Source organism: Nyctereutes procyonoides, unplaced genomic scaffold, assembly GCF_905146905.1.
Source record: "Nyctereutes procyonoides isolate TBG_1078 unplaced genomic scaffold, NYPRO_anot_genome, whole genome shotgun sequence".
Lineage (NCBI taxonomy): Eukaryota > Metazoa > Chordata > Mammalia > Carnivora > Canidae > Nyctereutes > Nyctereutes procyonoides.
Window position 1 is genome coordinate 1,038,640 of NW_026575133.1, and position 16,667 is coordinate 1,055,306.

The 16,667-nt window shown below is 35.8% G+C and overlaps 1 protein-coding gene across 5 annotated transcripts in view; it reads left to right on the forward strand.

Annotated features, from left to right (window-relative positions):
- Positions 1-16,667, forward strand: part of TBC1D12 (TBC1 domain family member 12) — a 93,144-nt gene that overhangs the window by 67,697 nt on the left and 8,780 nt on the right. For all 5 annotated transcript variants that reach the window (XM_055300244.1, XM_055300245.1, XM_055300246.1 and 2 more), the window contains 4 exons: positions 2,671-2,753; positions 5,320-5,437; positions 6,879-6,985; positions 13,813-13,893. In XM_055300244.1, coding sequence (XP_055156219.1) covers positions 2,671-2,753; positions 5,320-5,437; positions 6,879-6,985; positions 13,813-13,893 — 389 coding nt within the window. The remainder of the gene's footprint in view (positions 1-2,670; positions 2,754-5,319; positions 5,438-6,878; positions 6,986-13,812; positions 13,894-16,667) is intronic.

Consider the following 16,667-nt stretch of genomic DNA (forward strand, 5'->3'; position numbering starts at 1 on the left):
AGTTTATCATCCTTGAGTTACAATGTTGTTATCTGATATTTCTGCATTATCTCTGCTGATTTTTTCCTCAGTATAAATTGTATTTTCCTGCTTCTTTGCTTCCTTAGCAATTTTTATTGGACCCTAGCTTTTGTGACTTTACATAATTGGATGCTGGGCTTTTTGTGTTCCTTTAAATGTTGTTTGGCTTTAGTCTCATATGAAGTTCTTTGGAATTGGTTTGACCCTTTTAATCTAATTGTTGTTAGAGTGATGCTAGAAGAGCCTTTAGTTTAGGACTAGTATCCTTACTTACTGAAGCAATATCCTAACTATTCACTGGATACCCTATCTATTAAGAGGTCTTTCCACTCTGGATGGCCCAGTGTGATCTTTGAGAATGCTTTGCCTTTTCCTTTTCTGGTATTTCTTTCCTTGGCTACTGTAATTTGATCACACACATGCATGAATAGTACTGGGCCAGAAATTTGAGGGTCCCCCTCTGTAGATCCCCTTTCTCTGTGCTCTGATCTGCAAAGTCTAGCTGTCTCAGCCTCCTCAACTCCAAACCTTGTTTCCTCAACTCAGGAAGACTGATGAGCCCTGGGTACTTCCTTCCAGCACTGAGACTTGGAAGCCCCAGTCTTTTTATGCTCAGGCTTTTGTATTTGTAGCATTACCATGTTTGTTTCCTTTCTCATAAGGATCACTGTCTTGTGCTGCCTATTGTCTATTGTCTAGGAATTATTGCTTAGTATATTCATTTTTCTAATTAATCAAGCAGAGGGTAAGCCTTTTCCTCTTATTACATTATGGTTTAAAGAAGTCTTAAGTCATTCCTCCTTGTTACAACATACATGAGGAATCTATCTTGAGAAGAAGAATCTACCTTGAGAGGTAAAATGTATCATTTGAAAGTTTGTCACTTATCTTTCCCCATCCTAGCCTGTTGAAAATAATTTAAAACACTGAGGGTCACCTAGGTGTCTCAGGCATATAGCATGTGACTCCCCCCCCCCTTTTTTTTTTAAGATTTAACTTACTTATTCATGAGAGACAGAGAGAGAGGCAGAGACACAGTCAGAGGGAGAAGCAGGCTCCATGCAGGGAGCCTGACGTGGGACTCAATCCCGGGACTCCAGGATTGCGCCCTGGGCCAAAGGCAGGCGCTAAACCGCTGAGCCACCCAGGGATCCCCTTAAAATTTTTTTAAATTAAAAAACCTGACCCCTCAAACTTGACATTATAATGATATATTTGGATACATGGTAATACTCAGATGTCCTTCTTTTGCATAGTCATATATCTAAATCACCTGTTCTGTGAAGCTGTTAATTTTATTTTTTAAAGATTTTATTTATTTATTCATGAGAGATAGAGAGAGAGGCAGAGGGAGAAGCAGGCTCTGTGCAAGTAGCCCGATGTGAGACTGGTTCCTGGATCCCAGGATCACGCCCTGAGCCAAAGACAGATGCCCAACTGCTGAGCCACCTAGCTGTCCAAAGCCATTAATTTTATAAGCCAAAATATATTATATGCAAGTGATTAACTGATTATCAAATTTATTGTTAGAATGTTATCTTAACACTGTGAAAGTGGGAAGCAATTTGCTATAAAAGTATACCTGCACTTACCACATGACCCAAGAATTCTACTCATAGGTATTTACCCTAGAGAAATGTACCCTGGAGTAAACATATACCTGCATGAAGACTTGGGGGTGAATATTTTTAATAGCTTTATTTGTAGTGGCCCTAAACTGGAAATAATCTAGATATTCATCCACATGGATAAATAGAGCACTGCCCACCAATTAAAAGAAATACATTACTAATATGCAGAATAACGTGGATGAATTTCAAAAGTATGCTCAGCAAAAGAAGCTAGACACAAAACAATCTATATGAAATTCTTTAAAAGGCAACCAACTGTGAGTGCCAGGATAGCTCAGTTTTTAGGTGTTGGCTCTTGGCTTCGGCTCAGGTCATGATTTCAGAGTCTTAGGATCCAGCTCCATGTCAGGCTCTACACTCAAGGGGGAGTATGCTTCAGGATTTCTCTTGGTCTCTCTGCTCCTCTCCTTGCCCCACTACTCACTCTGTCTTTCTCTCTAAAATAAAGAAATCTTAAAAAAAAAAAAAAGGCAACCAACTAATGTATAGAGATGAAAATCAGAGATGTAATTAATTGCCTAAGGTAGGAGGTGGGTAAGTATTGAGTGCAAAGGGGTCATAGTCATAAGGAAACTTTGTAGAGTGAAGGAACTGTTGTATATCTTGATGAATATGTTGGTTGCACCAAGTATATACATTTGTTAAAACTTGTCAGACTGTATTCTTGAAATGTGTTCATTTATTGTATGAAAATTATACCTCAAAAAGTTGACTAAAGAAACCTAGTAAGTGGGTTTAACAAACCACCTAGAAATATTGGCTGAATCTGACACATTTAAATAATATATAAACAAGTATACTACATCAGAATATAAATATAGTAACGTTTATATTAACAAATATTAGCAACCTGGATTCTGATTATTTTCTGAAATGCAGAGTTCTTTTCAACCTTTTACTTAAGGTGTGAAACGAGAAACTTGGATAGAAATTCTTTGTATTTGGCTATTAAAAGGAAGAAATTTATACATTTAAAAGTTAGTTTTTAAAAAATTGGCTTAAGACATTTTTTTTCCAGAAATCTTCCTGCCAAATCTGTGGAAGAAGCTTTACGTCACCGACAAGAATATGATGAGATGGTGGCCGAGGCTAAAAAACGAGGTATAAAGTTTAACTCTGATTGGTATATTTAATTTACTAATGTCAAAAGGAATCTAACCCGTTGGTTAAATTTCAACAGGATGATGAGAAATTAAGTCCATCTTTAAAATGATGCTGTTTAAAAAGTAAATAAAAAATAAATAAATAAATAGATAGATAGATAGATAGATAAATAAATAAAATGCTGATTTCTCATTTTTCTAACTAAATCTGTTATTTAAAATGTCAAAAAAATAAGAATAATAAAAATAAAATGTCATACTTTTTTTTCTGCAAGTACTTTTATAAGACTATTATGAGGAGAAAGGCAGTAGACTAAGAAGGTTCTTGTAATTGCAGTCATAAACCTTGGACTACTATTATTTTAACTTATGAGTGAAAGTGATACGAATTTATTTCATGAAATTCACTTGTACAGTTTTTAAGCTTTTAAATATTATAATTTAATACTTTTAACACTTTAAGGTAACTTCCTATAGGACTGTGAGAATACGATTTGAAGTTGGAGTTTACTAATGTGACTTAATGGAGTCTCTCTAGAATCCCAGAAGTGTCATTTGGACAGGCGCATAAATGTCTATTCTGGTATAAAAATTCACACATTTTTTTATTCTCTCCTCCAACCAAAAAGTATAATGTAAGGATAATTTAGCAGTATTTATTTACTAACCACTGTTAGTTCAGGATACATTTTTAGAAAATATTATACAGCTATATATATTTTTAGACACATGCCTTTTAACTGATTTTTTTTCTTTGACTTAAGTTAATAGAATACTAATGTATACATTTCTATCTTGTGGCTTTATTTTGGAAATAAAGTTAATTTTTAACTGTTATAAGAAACCTATAAGGCCAGTTATATCTTTCTAAAAGCTGTATCATTTAAACATTGGTTGAGTTAATTTTACTGTCTCAAATTTGAAATATTCCTAACATACCCAACAAATTTTAATTGACTCTGAACTTTGACTTTACTAGTTGATTAATGTTTAAGATAGTTATTGATAAGTATGTGATGCTAACAACATGATATAGAAATAACATTAAATTGGGAAATCGGAAGGTAATGACTAATCTTTGACACCGCATGTAAATAAACCTAATGTTAGTTTTCTCAAGACTGTGAAGTTTGGGGGGGGGGTGTTAGGTTGACTAGATTTAGGCTTTCAAGCCACTCTGTCTATACTTTTTTGGTTTATTTTATTATTTTATAACACTTTTTTTATTTTAAAAGCAGTGGAAAAAAAAATAAAAGCAGTGGAACTCTCTCCAACAAAACGTTACATAGGATTGCCAAAGTGGCTCAGTTGGTTGAGCTTCCAGCTCTTGGTTTTGGCTCAGGTCATGATCTCATGGGTTGTGGGATCGATCCCCAGGTCAGGCTCTATGCTCAATGGGAAGTCTGCTCGAGATTCTCTCCCTCTCCCTTGCGTCCCGCACCCCCTGCCCCAACACCTGCTTGCTCTCTCTCTCTCTCTGTCTCTGTCTCTCTCTCTCTCTCATAAAATAGATCTTAAAAAAAAGAAACCTTATATGGATTTTAATATTTACAACAAATTAAAGAAAGAGGAGTTGCTTACTTGACCTCCTGCTTACCCCTTAAAATGATTACTGAGGTATTTGTGAAACGCAGTTAGTAAACATTTAGGCTAGCTGACCATTGAAGTCCCCATTGGTTCTAAATCATATATAAACAGATGGGATGCCTGAGTGGCTCAGAGGTTAAGCATGTCTGCCTTCAGCTCAGGGTGTGATCCTAGAGTACCAGGATTGAGTTCCACATTGGGTTCCCTGCATGGAACCTGCTTCTCCCTCTGCCTCTGCCTCTCTGTCTCTCATAAATAAATAAAATCCTTAAAATTATATTTTAAATATATATTATTATATTATGTATTATATTTAACAATATGATATAATTATATTTTTAATGTACATATCTATCACTTCTCTCTTTTTTAAAAAAAGATTTTATTTATTCATGAGAAACACAGAGAGCAAGGAAGAGATATAGGCAGAGGGAGTTAGCCTGATGTGGGACTCAGTCCCAGGACCTGGGATCACAACCTGAGCCAAAGGCAGATGCTCAACCACCGAGCCAAGTGCCAAGTGCCCAAGTGCCCCTATCACTTTTCTTTTTGAGGCACCTCTTATTTCAGATTTGTGACTTCTGATTTTCAGAGGAGTGTTGTGTATTTGTTAATGGTTTTTTAAATTTCAATCTAATTAGTAAAGTGAGACATCATAGTAGAAAGGGTAAATTGTAAAAGTACCATTGGCAAAATTACTTTTTAATATCATTAAAAAAATTTAGAGAGCATGAGCAGGAAGAGAGGTGCAGAGGGAAAAGGAATGAAAGAATCTCTCCTTGCTGAGCATGGAGCCCAGTGCAGGGCTTGACTTCATGACCCTGAGATCATGACTTGAGCATAAACCAAGAGTCAGATGCTTAACCAGCTGAGCTACCCCTAATGTCATTTTTAATACCTCTTTTTTAGACTTAGATAGAAAAGGGCATATGACCTAACTTTTTTGTATTGAATTAATTTTTACTTGTTTAAAACAGAAATTAAAGAAGCCTATAAAAGGAAAAAAATAATGAAAGAACGATTTAAACAGGAAGAAAATATCGCAAGTGCAATGGTAATTTGGATCAATGAAATACTGCCCAATTGGGAAGTAATGTAAGTAAGCAGACTTTTCCTGAATTCCAGTCTGTCTCCAAAGATCTCATGTTTCTAATACTCTATTTTTTATTACTTCCAACATGTATCTTATGCTTTGGCTAAATGAAACTGTGAATCAGTGTCTGAAAAATTTCATGATTATTTCTGTGCCTTTAATTTTATAAATCCCTCAGTCTCTAATACATACTTCCCTAACTGACCACCCTCTATGCCTGTCAGAATCTTATCTATCCTTTGAAGATATCCATCTGAATGCTAGTTGATCTGTGAAATGGTAATTTCCTGTTACCATATTTTCTTAATTCTGACATATCCTTTGTCACAAGATGCACTATTGATGTAATAGCAGGTTTTTGTAAAGAAAATATTAAAGACATACATTCATTGTAAGATGCATTTGTTAAATGTTAAATATTAAAGTGATTTTTAATATGCTTCTCTCATAAACATAAATTTGCTATATACGACCTTTCCCTTCTATAATGTCTCATAATAGTTTGAGACTAATGTACTACTTGCTTTACTTTGTCTTTTATTTTCTGATCATATTTTTGTATATGCCTTATCTTCTCTCTAGACTGGAGGGTTGGAGATGTATTCTGCAGTGCCTACTGTAGGGTATGCATGAGGAATTTGTTAATATTGGTACTATGTGATAGATAACAAATTAGACTCTTTAATCACATTTGATTCTTATGATCTTCTCCCAATTTTAGAGAAGCTCAGGGTCAGAAAGGTTAAGTAATTTGCCCAAGGTTATACAATTAATGAATAGTTAAATTAGATTTGAACTCAGGTCTCTATGACTCTAAAGCCTACACTTTCAGTAGACTGCACTGCCTCTCAAAGACAAAGGCCTTACCCATAGTAAATACCTTGTGGTTGTCTTTTTGTTACTGAGTTGACGACAAATTTTTATGTTCCTTTTATCTTGTTTTTTTGTGATTGTCCCATATTTCTGATTCTCTCATTGTACCCTATAATTGGCAGCTGTTGAAAGCAGCTCCCTTTAAATTACTATTGTCTTCCATAGGGTGCTATGTATTCTTTAGGTTTCTGTTGCCTACAAACATGAACCCCATGGAAAGAATGCATCACATATTTAACTGTGTTCTTTTTTTTTTTTTTAAAGATTTTATTTATTTATGATAGACATAGAGAGAGAGAGAGAGAGAGGCAGAGACACAGGCAGAGGGAAAGGGAGAGGCAGGCTCCATGCCGGGAACCTGACGCGGGACTCAATCCCGGGGCTCCAGGATCGCACCCTGGGCCAAAGGCAGGCGCTAAACCACCGAGCCACCCAGGGATCACCACATATTTAACTGTGTTCTTAAAAATCATTCAGTCACTTGGCCATAGACTAGGTAAACCATCATGCAACTAGTGTTTTTGGTATAAAAAGTAACTCTTTCCTTTTTTTCTCCCCCTTTAATTCTAGGCATAGTACAAGAAGAGTTCGAGAATTGTGGTGGCAGGGATTGCCCCCTAGTGTTCGTGGGAAAGTTTGGAGTCTAGCTGTAGGAAATGAACTAAATATCACTCCTGGTTTGTATTCTATATTCAGTTACTCCCACACATGTGAATAGTCATCTCCAGAGTTACAAAGCAGATTACTAGATTGGCCATTTAAAAAGACATTATCATATATAATGTCATTTTAAGAGCATGCTTCATTCCCACTCCTTCTAAAACCTTTATGATTTAATGAGTAAGTTACTATATAAATGAGATTTATGGGTTTTCCTTTAGTTGACAACCATCAGTAATACTATTGACATCTAAATATCTTCACTGCAGATAACTTCTGGGATTCTAGGTAGCAGTGGATGTATATACAAGGAAAAGTAAAATAGTCTAGTCTATTCAAAAAAACATAAATATTGGTGGAAGGCTAGAAGTTTCTTTTCCTGCATCTCTATCCAAACCAGTCCTTTTGAATTTTTTTTATTTGACAATTTTCAAATTTAAAAAACAAAAAGAGGACTCTCAAGAACTGTTTTTTTTCTTATGCTTTTTAAAACCTTAAAGGATAAAAGTAAAATGTAGAGTGGTTTAGAGGCAGTAAAAAAAAAAAGAAAGGTTATATAAAATTAGGATAATATCAAATAGAGGAATATGTAAAGTAGTTAGTAATAAAAGGTGCTAATAAATAGGTCTGAGTGATAATGACAGTGCTAGACAGTGGCACCACAGAAAGACTTAGGGACTCTGGTATATAGTAATGTGAATAATAGATTGTTGCTGTTACTTAAAAAATGTTATTACATGCTAATTTTTTAAAAGACAAGCAATAGTAAGGTACACGCAATGTTTCTTCTCCCTCTTCTACTCAAACTCCTGCTTTTGATCCTGCTATAAGTTAGCAGTTTAATGTATGTTCTTCTAGATCTTTTCCCTATGCACATTAAAAAAGTGTGCATCAACGTATGATAATTTTTAAGGCTCCCTCCCCCCCCAAAAAGGAATGTGTGCCATAAGCTTATTTTGTGGCTTTTTTTTTTCAAACTATACTCTGTCTTGAACATCCTTCTATATCACTACATACAAATGTACCTTATGTATACTATAGCACTGTATTCCACAGTTTGGCTGTATTATAATTTATTTAATCCTTTTCTTAGTGATAGCCAAATCAATGACATATATATTAAAAGAACAACAGGTACTGTTTTTTTTACCTCTCAAAAGTGATTAAAATAAATGAGAATAACCCACATAGGGTATGACTGATAATAATATAGAAATTTTTATCAAAGGCCTCAAAAAATAACCTTTGACCTATATATTCTTGCTCTAAAAGTAAGAAAATTAACAGGATTGGGTACAAAATCTTTTCTACAAGGATGCCCATTGTACCAAATCAGCTTTATATTAACTGGACAGAATTATAACAATAATCTTAAAAGTTATGCCAACTTTGAATAACATGATTATGAATGATTTTTTTTTTTTAAAGATTTATTTAAGAGAGAGAGCATAAGCCAGGGAGAGGGGCAGAGGGAGAGAGAGAGAAGCAGACTCCTTGCTGAGTGGAGAGCCTGATGCAGGGTTCAATCCCAGGACTCTGAAATCATGACCTGAGCTGAGATCAAGAGTCAGACACTTAACCAACTGAATCACCCAGGTGTCCCTATGAATGATTTTTAACATTGATTTTCACAAGTATCATAATGAACATTTTACTTTAAACTAGACTTTTTTTTTTTTTTAATATAATTGAAAGGAAGAATTGAATGAGGTACCTGGCTGGCTCAGTCACTAGAGCATGTGACTCTTGTTCTTGGGGTTGTAAGTTCAAGCTCCGTGTTGGGAGTAGGAGTTTACTTTAACAAAAATCTTTTTTTTTTAAGATTTTATTTATTTATTCATGAGAGATACACAGAGAGAGGCAGAGACAGAGGTGGAGGGAGAAGCAGGCTCCATGCAGGGAGCCCGATGTGGGACTCAGTCCCAGGACTCTGGGATCATGCCCCGAGCCAAAGGCAGATGCTCAACTGCTGAGCCACCCAGGCATCCCTTACAAAAATTAATTAAAAAATAAAGGAAGAATTAAGTTTTTAATTTAGCTTAGAAAAGGTTAGAGTCTACCTAACTCAACCCTTCCCTCCAAATAGAACAGAGATTTGTTTTGCCCTCTGTGCTTGAAACAAAAGGAAATATATATAGATATAGATATAGATAGATATATATATTATAGTTAGAACTCTCAGATAAAATCCTTGACTTTAAAGACTATTGGACATATTGTAATTGTTTAAAGCCTTAAAAATAGGTTTTGCAGACAGATGAGGTGATAAAGTATTGATGGCTATTTGAAATTTTGCAGTTTTGTTCAGAACTTTGGAGTTAGGGGATCCCTGGGTGGCGCAGCGGTTTGCGACTGCCTTTGGCCCAGGGCGCGATCCTGGAGACCTGGGATCGAATCCCACATTGGGCTCCCGGTGCATGGAGCCTACTTCTCCCTCTGCCTGCGTCTCTGCCTCTCTCTCTCTCTCTCTCTCTGTGACTATCATAAATAAATAAATTTTTTTAAAAAATTAAAAAAAAAAGAACTTTGGAGTTAGGATTTTAAGTGTCCTGATAACTTCTACATTAATATAATGGTTAAATTGGTATTAACCTTTTGTGATACTATAATCAAAAAGTTCTTTTTCAAGCTCAAAATTTATGAAGTTGGTAACATAACCAAGTTATTTATTTTGTTTTTGTTTTTTGTTAAATTTTTATTTATTTATGATAGTCACACACACAGAGAGAGAGAGAGAGAGAGGCAGAGACATAGAGGAAGAAGCAGGCTCCCATTGGGGAGCCCGATGTGGGACTCGATCCCAGGTCTCCAGGATTGCGCCCTGGGCCAAAGGCAGGCGCCAAACCGCTGCGCCACCCAGGGATCCCAAGTTATTTATTTTGAAAGTAATTTTATATTTTCTCTACTAAATAGTTGTGTATTCAGGAATGGATTAGGTGATTATTTTTTATTAATGGTAGGAAGGAAGCTAAATTTCAATTGAAGTAAATTTATTTTTTTAAGATTTAATTTTTTAAAAAATATTTTATATATTTGAGAGAAAGAGAGAGAGAGTGAGAAGAGAGAGTATGAGCAGGGGGAGAAGCAGGCTCCTCATTAAGCCAGGAGCCTGATGTGGGGCTCGATCTGAGAATCCTGGGATCATGACCTGAGCAAAAGGCAGATGCTTAACTGACTGAGCCACCCAGGTACCCCCCCAAATTTTATTTATTTTAGAGAGAACGTGACTTGGGGAGAGAGAGAGAGACAGAGAATCTGAAGCAGACTCCATGTGCACTGAGCATGGGGCCCAATGCAGGGCTTGATCTCACAACCTTGATTGAGGTCATGACTTGAGCCAAATTAAAATGTCGGACACTCAACTGACTGAGCTACCCCAGCCCCCCAAAGTAAATGTGCTTTTGATGATTTTGTTTACTTTTAATGATTCTTAACAGTTTGACTTTTTACTTATTTAATCATGAAATTTATAACCATTTAGAGAATAGTAGAATAAGGGTTTGTAGAATAAGAATAGAATAGTAGAATTAGAATAAGTAGAATAGAGAAAAAGAGTAAGGGTTCTAAAGTCAGTCAAATGTGGTTCAAATCTTGATTCCACTATACATTAGGTTTGTGACCTTGGGCAAATTACTTAACATCTAAGAGAACTCATTTTCTTCATCTGTAAATGGAGGTAAGATTATTAAGCTATCTCAAAGGATTGCTCTAACAGTTATTTGTGGTAATGAATATAAAATTAGAGTGAAAGTAAAATTTGCTGAGAGTATATACAACATCATCGTCAGAAAATGAGAAAGTGAAACATAGACTGATCTCAAAGAGTTCGTAATTCAAGTCCAAGATATACCTTTAAGTCTGCTTCAGGTTCTACATTTGTAGATTCAGAATAACATAAATGAGATGTGTGGAGTCAGTCAAGCATGGAATTGAACTGAGATTTCAGGTCTTCTTATAGTAAATAAGCACCATAAATCTTCCCTGGAGAGATGTCCTTTGATTTTTTTAAAGTGCATTACCACATTCTTATTATTAGATCAATTTTGGGGCTCCCAAAGATGATTTATTCTGTGGGCCATTCTTCTTCTCGGAGCTTTAAAATTTGAGTAGAAGAGTGAAACTGGATGTGGCTTGGAATCAGTTTGAAATCAGAAATTGTGAACTTCAGTTTGATATCTGATAACTGCAAAAAAAATTGTATATCTGAATTAAAAAATTATATCCACCTCTTCTATCAAATTGTTGATGGACTCAAATAATAGAAATTTTGACTTTTAAAAAAAAATCTTCTTCCTAAATCTTTGAGTGATGAAAAGTGAAAAGGGAGAAGAGCTCAAATAGAGTCTGAAATATATCTAGTCAGCTTTTTTTTAAATAAAGATTTGATTCTTAGCGATATGAGAATATTTATTATTATGGTACAGTCATACATTGGAATACTGTGCAGTTGTTTAAAAAAAAGAAAACTAAAGCAATTTTATTCTCCTAATAAGGGATCGTTTCCAATATAATAAAGCAAGATGCAGGTCACTGTTGTAATATGTTGCCACACTTTTTTCAAGAGGAAGATAGGTCTGAATATACTTGTGCATACATATTTCCATCTTTAGATTTCTGGTAAGCATAGTTACATCTGAGGGAAAGAAATTTATTTTTCATTCTATACTGTTTTATACTATTTGAATTTTTAAAAAATCATATTCATCCTATTGCCTTTAAACAAACTTTAAAAAAAAGGCAAACTGAAGCAAAAATGATCTTGGTAAAAAAAATGATCTTGGTATTATGGGCAATATATAAATGTTGGTGTATATGTTTTTTGCTGTTCATCTGTCATTGAAATGTTCTGTTTTTGTATAATTTCGAATTTCAGTAATGGTTAGCAGTAAAGACAATTAAAACCTGAATTGAAAAAAATTTAGTTTCTTCTGTTCTTGAAATTGTATTGAGATCTTGCGTTTGGATGCATAAAGTGGTAGTTTCAAAAGTTGATTGGGCACTTGAAAGATAGGAGTAGAGATTTTTGAATTCAGGCTCTCTGACCAAATCTGAAGTTTAGGTAGCTTTAGATAGCAATATCATAATGGAGAAACCGGTTTGAAAAGAGAAGGAAAGTAAATACTAGCATTTATTGAGGGTCTGTAAGGTATCAAGAGCTTTATGAAAATTATCTTGTTAATTATCAGAATCTTTCCAGTTATTGTAGTAAATAGTTTTGGTAAAATCAGGTTCTTCAGTTTGCCACACTTTTGATGCCTGCTATATGAAGCTGTGATAAGATTTTTCTCTATTTTCTCTATTTTTAAGAGTAAAAGTTAAATCAGAATTCATTTACCCCCATATATCCAATCTGTTAGCTAGAAGGTATATTCTGTAGGTTCTTCAGATATCTGCAGTTGGGCTTCTGCCCCCTCCACCTTCAGATGTTGCTCCCCCCAGGGTCACCTATGATCTCTGTGCTACAAATTCCAGTGTGTACTTTTGCTATAAGATACTGGACAGTTGATCACTTCCTTCTTTGTAGCTTACATCCAAATGCTTCCAAGATTTTACATATATTATCTCATTTAATATCTGAAACCTCAGGATTTAAGTACTAGTACTTTCTCAACTCTATGAATGAAAAACTGAGGCTAGAAGAGGTTAAGTAACTTGTCCAGTGTCACACAGCAACTCCCACACAGCAACTCCCTATCCTGTGTATACTTAGTGAAATGCTCTTTCCTTTGGTTTCTAAGACAACTGGTTCTCTTTTATTTCTTTGTGCATTTCTTATTCTCCTTTGGATGTGCCTCTTCCTGGGTCTACCCTTTCAGTATTTGTCTTTTCTGGAAATCCATATTTCTCATTTTTTCTTGCCCTATATAATCTTGAACACACATGAAAGTGGTTTTAATCACCACCTATATGCTGATGCCCCTCAAACTCTTTCTCCAGTCCACATGTGCCACCTTCAAATCAAAAGTGAACTTACCATCTTCCTACATCCCACAAGTCACAAATTTGCTTCTTCTGTGTTCATTCTCTCATTGGCAGTATTATCTACCCAGCTACTCCAACCAGAAACCTGGGAGTCCTAATGAGTCTGCCTTCTTCCCCTCACTCTCTCAACAAGTTGTGGTTTTTCTACTTTCTGAATATCTTTTGTGTTCATTCCTTCCCTCCAACTGCACTATCACTGCTCAAGTTCAAGCCTCATCATCTTTTGCTTGGGCTATTACAATAAAACTGTTAACTTTCCTTCAGCAAAACTTCAGCTTCAACCTACCCATGACACTACTGCTGGCATAACTGACACAAATCACATAAATCAGACTGTGCTATACCCCTGCACCTATGGATGAACTCTACCCGCCTTAGCATACCATTTGAGTCTTGTCCTGTCAGGATCTAGTGCTTGCCTCTGTCATCCAACCTCCTCATTTCCTCTTCCTCTCTCACCCATTATAATATAAGAGTACTGAAATCTCTTGTAATTCATCCAGATAAGTCATGATCTCTTTTTTTCTCTGTGACTTTGCCCATGATGAGAATTCTTAGAATGCCTTCTTCCACCTTGTTCATTTATAAAACTCCTATCTATTCTTTATGGACAGCTCAGCTCATCACTTCCTCTAAGAATCCTTCCTTTATTTCCCATCTGGGTTGGGAAATTCTCCAAGTGATCCCACGGTTCCATGTATGTATTTCTCACAGCACTTAATTCTCAAAACTACCTTGTTACATGTGTAGCCCCAAGTTTACAAATGAACCTTTCCATGACCAGGGGGAAAAAAGTAAAAAAAGTTAAAGTATATGAATGTATTTTTCCTACTACTTACTAATTTTTATTTTGTTTCCCTAGAACTTTATGAAATCTTCCTCTCAAGAGCAAAAGAACGGTGGAAAAGCTTCAGTGAAACAAGTTCAGAGAATGATATGGAAGGTATGATTTTTCTTTTTAGTAAAAATTTCTGGGTGAAAATCCAGTCAGATACTAGTGTGGTTTTTTTACCATGGGTCAGGAACTGTAGTAATTGCTTTACAACATTATCTCCTTTAACATTAATAGCCCTTTAAGTAGGTGATATTATCCCAAAAAGTATAGGAGGAGACTCAAAGTAGTTAACTTGTAAGCAATGAAGCTGTGAGGTAAACCCAGATTTTTGGACCTGGGAACCCAGGATTTGTTCACAACAGTAAGACTGATAGAGTGAAGTATTTTTAAGCCAACTTTTACCTTAAAAATAGATGGTCTTCGCTCCTCACCTATGACCTCCTATCTCCTCACTCACTGACTTTCATATACTCCCTAATACATTATTTATCATTCTTATCATGCCTTAGCTTTTGTTCATTTAATTAACTCATAGACGTCATCTTTCCCTTCATTCTCATCAGTTTTCTTTCCTAATCATTTTAGAGAAGATAGGAACACTTTTTTCCTGTTGTCATTATTTCTTAAACATAGGTAGAGGTGGCTCAGCGGTTTAGTGCCACCTTCAGCCCAGGGCATGATCCTGGAGACCCGGGATCGAGTCTCACATCAGACTTCCTGCATGGAGCCTGCTTCTCCCTCTGCCTATGTTTCTTCCTCTCTCTCTCTCTCTCTCTCTCTCTCTCTCTCTCTCTCTCTCTCTCTGTGTGTGTGTGTCTCTCATGAATAAATAAATAAAATCTTAAAAAGAATAAAAATATATAGGTAGAGGGCAGCCCAGGTGGCTCAGCGGTTTAGTGCTGCCTTTGGTTCAGGGCTTGATCCTGGAGACCCGGGACTGAGTCCCATGTCAGGCTCCATGCATGGAGCCTGCTTCTTTCTCCCTCTGCCTGTGTCTCTGCTTCTCTCTCTCTCTCTCTCTCTCTCTCTGTGTCTCTCATGAATAAATAATAATCTTAAAAAAAAATAAGTAGATTTATTCAGCCATCCCTTGGCCTTGAATATGGAGAGCTATTTGCCACTTTTCTTTCTATATTTGTTCTGCTTCATAGATAGCAAACACTCTTCTCTTGCCAGTAAGTAAAACTCTAAAAATGAATGTGGTTTAGAATAGAGAAATGGTTTTCTATTAGTATGTAAACGACTCTGCTAACTTCTTTGAATACTGTTCTATTTTAGAAGGATGAACAGTAGGGTGGGGAAAATCAAGTAAACAGTGTTAGAGAGACTTGATTTGAAAAGGGTTCACGTAAGTGTCATCTTGAGACCTGTTAGCTATGTCAGCTATTTGTGGGAAACTAAAAGTGCAAGGAAGGTGCAGATGTAAGACGCTTTATACTGACAGGACCTTAGCTGTTTCATAATTCTTTTTGAATTCATTTTTATTTTTATGAAATACTGGAAATATAAGAATTAAAATTATAAGCATTTACTTTTGAGACATTGTCATGATTACATGGTAAAAGTTGCACTTTAGTAGAAATTAATTGCATGTAAATGAAGAATTGTTCCAGTTAGAAATCATCTTCTGTCTAAATTATTGATTTCTTATTCCCTGTGTGTTTATAATTTGCAGTTGTCATTTAACTTTTTTGGCCATTTTTTTTTTAATATTCTGCCTCAATTCTCCTCTTTTTTGGACTCCAATTACATATGTGTTAGACCATTTATCAGTGTCCTACAAGTCTCTTTCACTTAAAAAACGTATTTTTTTCTTTCTGTGACTCGGTTTAAATGATTTTTATTGACCTGTAATCAATTTCACCAATCCTCTATTTTCCTATATCCAGTCTATTAGATCTGTCCAATGTGTCTTTAATTTCAGATATTTTGTAATTCTAGAATGTCTACCTGGTACTTTTTGTAGACTCTATATCTCTGTGGAAATTATTCATCTTTCCGTCCAATACATTTTCCCCCATCTTTTCCTCTATTTTCTTTAACATTTAACAGTTAATATTCTTATTTGTTAATTTCAGTACTGAGTCATCTTTAGGTCTGCTTCTGTTGGCTCATTTTCCCCTTGATTACAAGCCAGTCATGTTTTCCTGCTTCTTTGCATGTCTTAAAAATTTTTTATTATACATCAATCATTGTGTATAAGAATATATATAAACTGAAGTTGAGGTTTCCCCTGCAGGCCAAGGTTTCAGCTTTAGGTGAACTTAGTTCATCGTGGGTTTCAAATACCTTGGTAGGAAGAACTATTCTATTTTTATTCTCAGCTTCTTCCTCTCCTGAAATACTCTCCCAAAGGCCTTGTGATTTTGAGTAATTTCCTTCTACCTTTCCAGCCCTGCCTTCTGCCCTACACTAGCACTCAGCAAAAGCCCCTAGGGATAAACCAGTTATACATTCAGGCTCCTGCAGATTCTATCACAGCAGTCTTATTTGGTCATGAAAAGCTCTTTTGGTTTCTCTTTTCCCAAGCGCAGTACCTTTGTCTATGGCAAGCTCAGTCCTGAACTCATGCCTAGACTTGGCAGATACCTCTAGGAAGAAAAATGGCCACCTTGGAAAAATTCTTCTCTTCCTGGGATTTAAATCTTTTAGATATCTCTATGTCCACAGCATTCTTAACACCTTTTTAAAAAACTTGTGCGGGCAGCCCGGGTGGCTCAGCAGTTTAGCGCCACCTTCAGCCCAGGGCCTGATCCTGGAGACCTGGGATGGAGTCCCACATCGGGCTCCCTGCATGGAGCCTGCTTCTCCCTCTGCCTGTGTCTCTGCCTCTCTCTCTCTCTCTCTCTGTGTGTCTTTCATGAATAAATAAAATCTTTAAA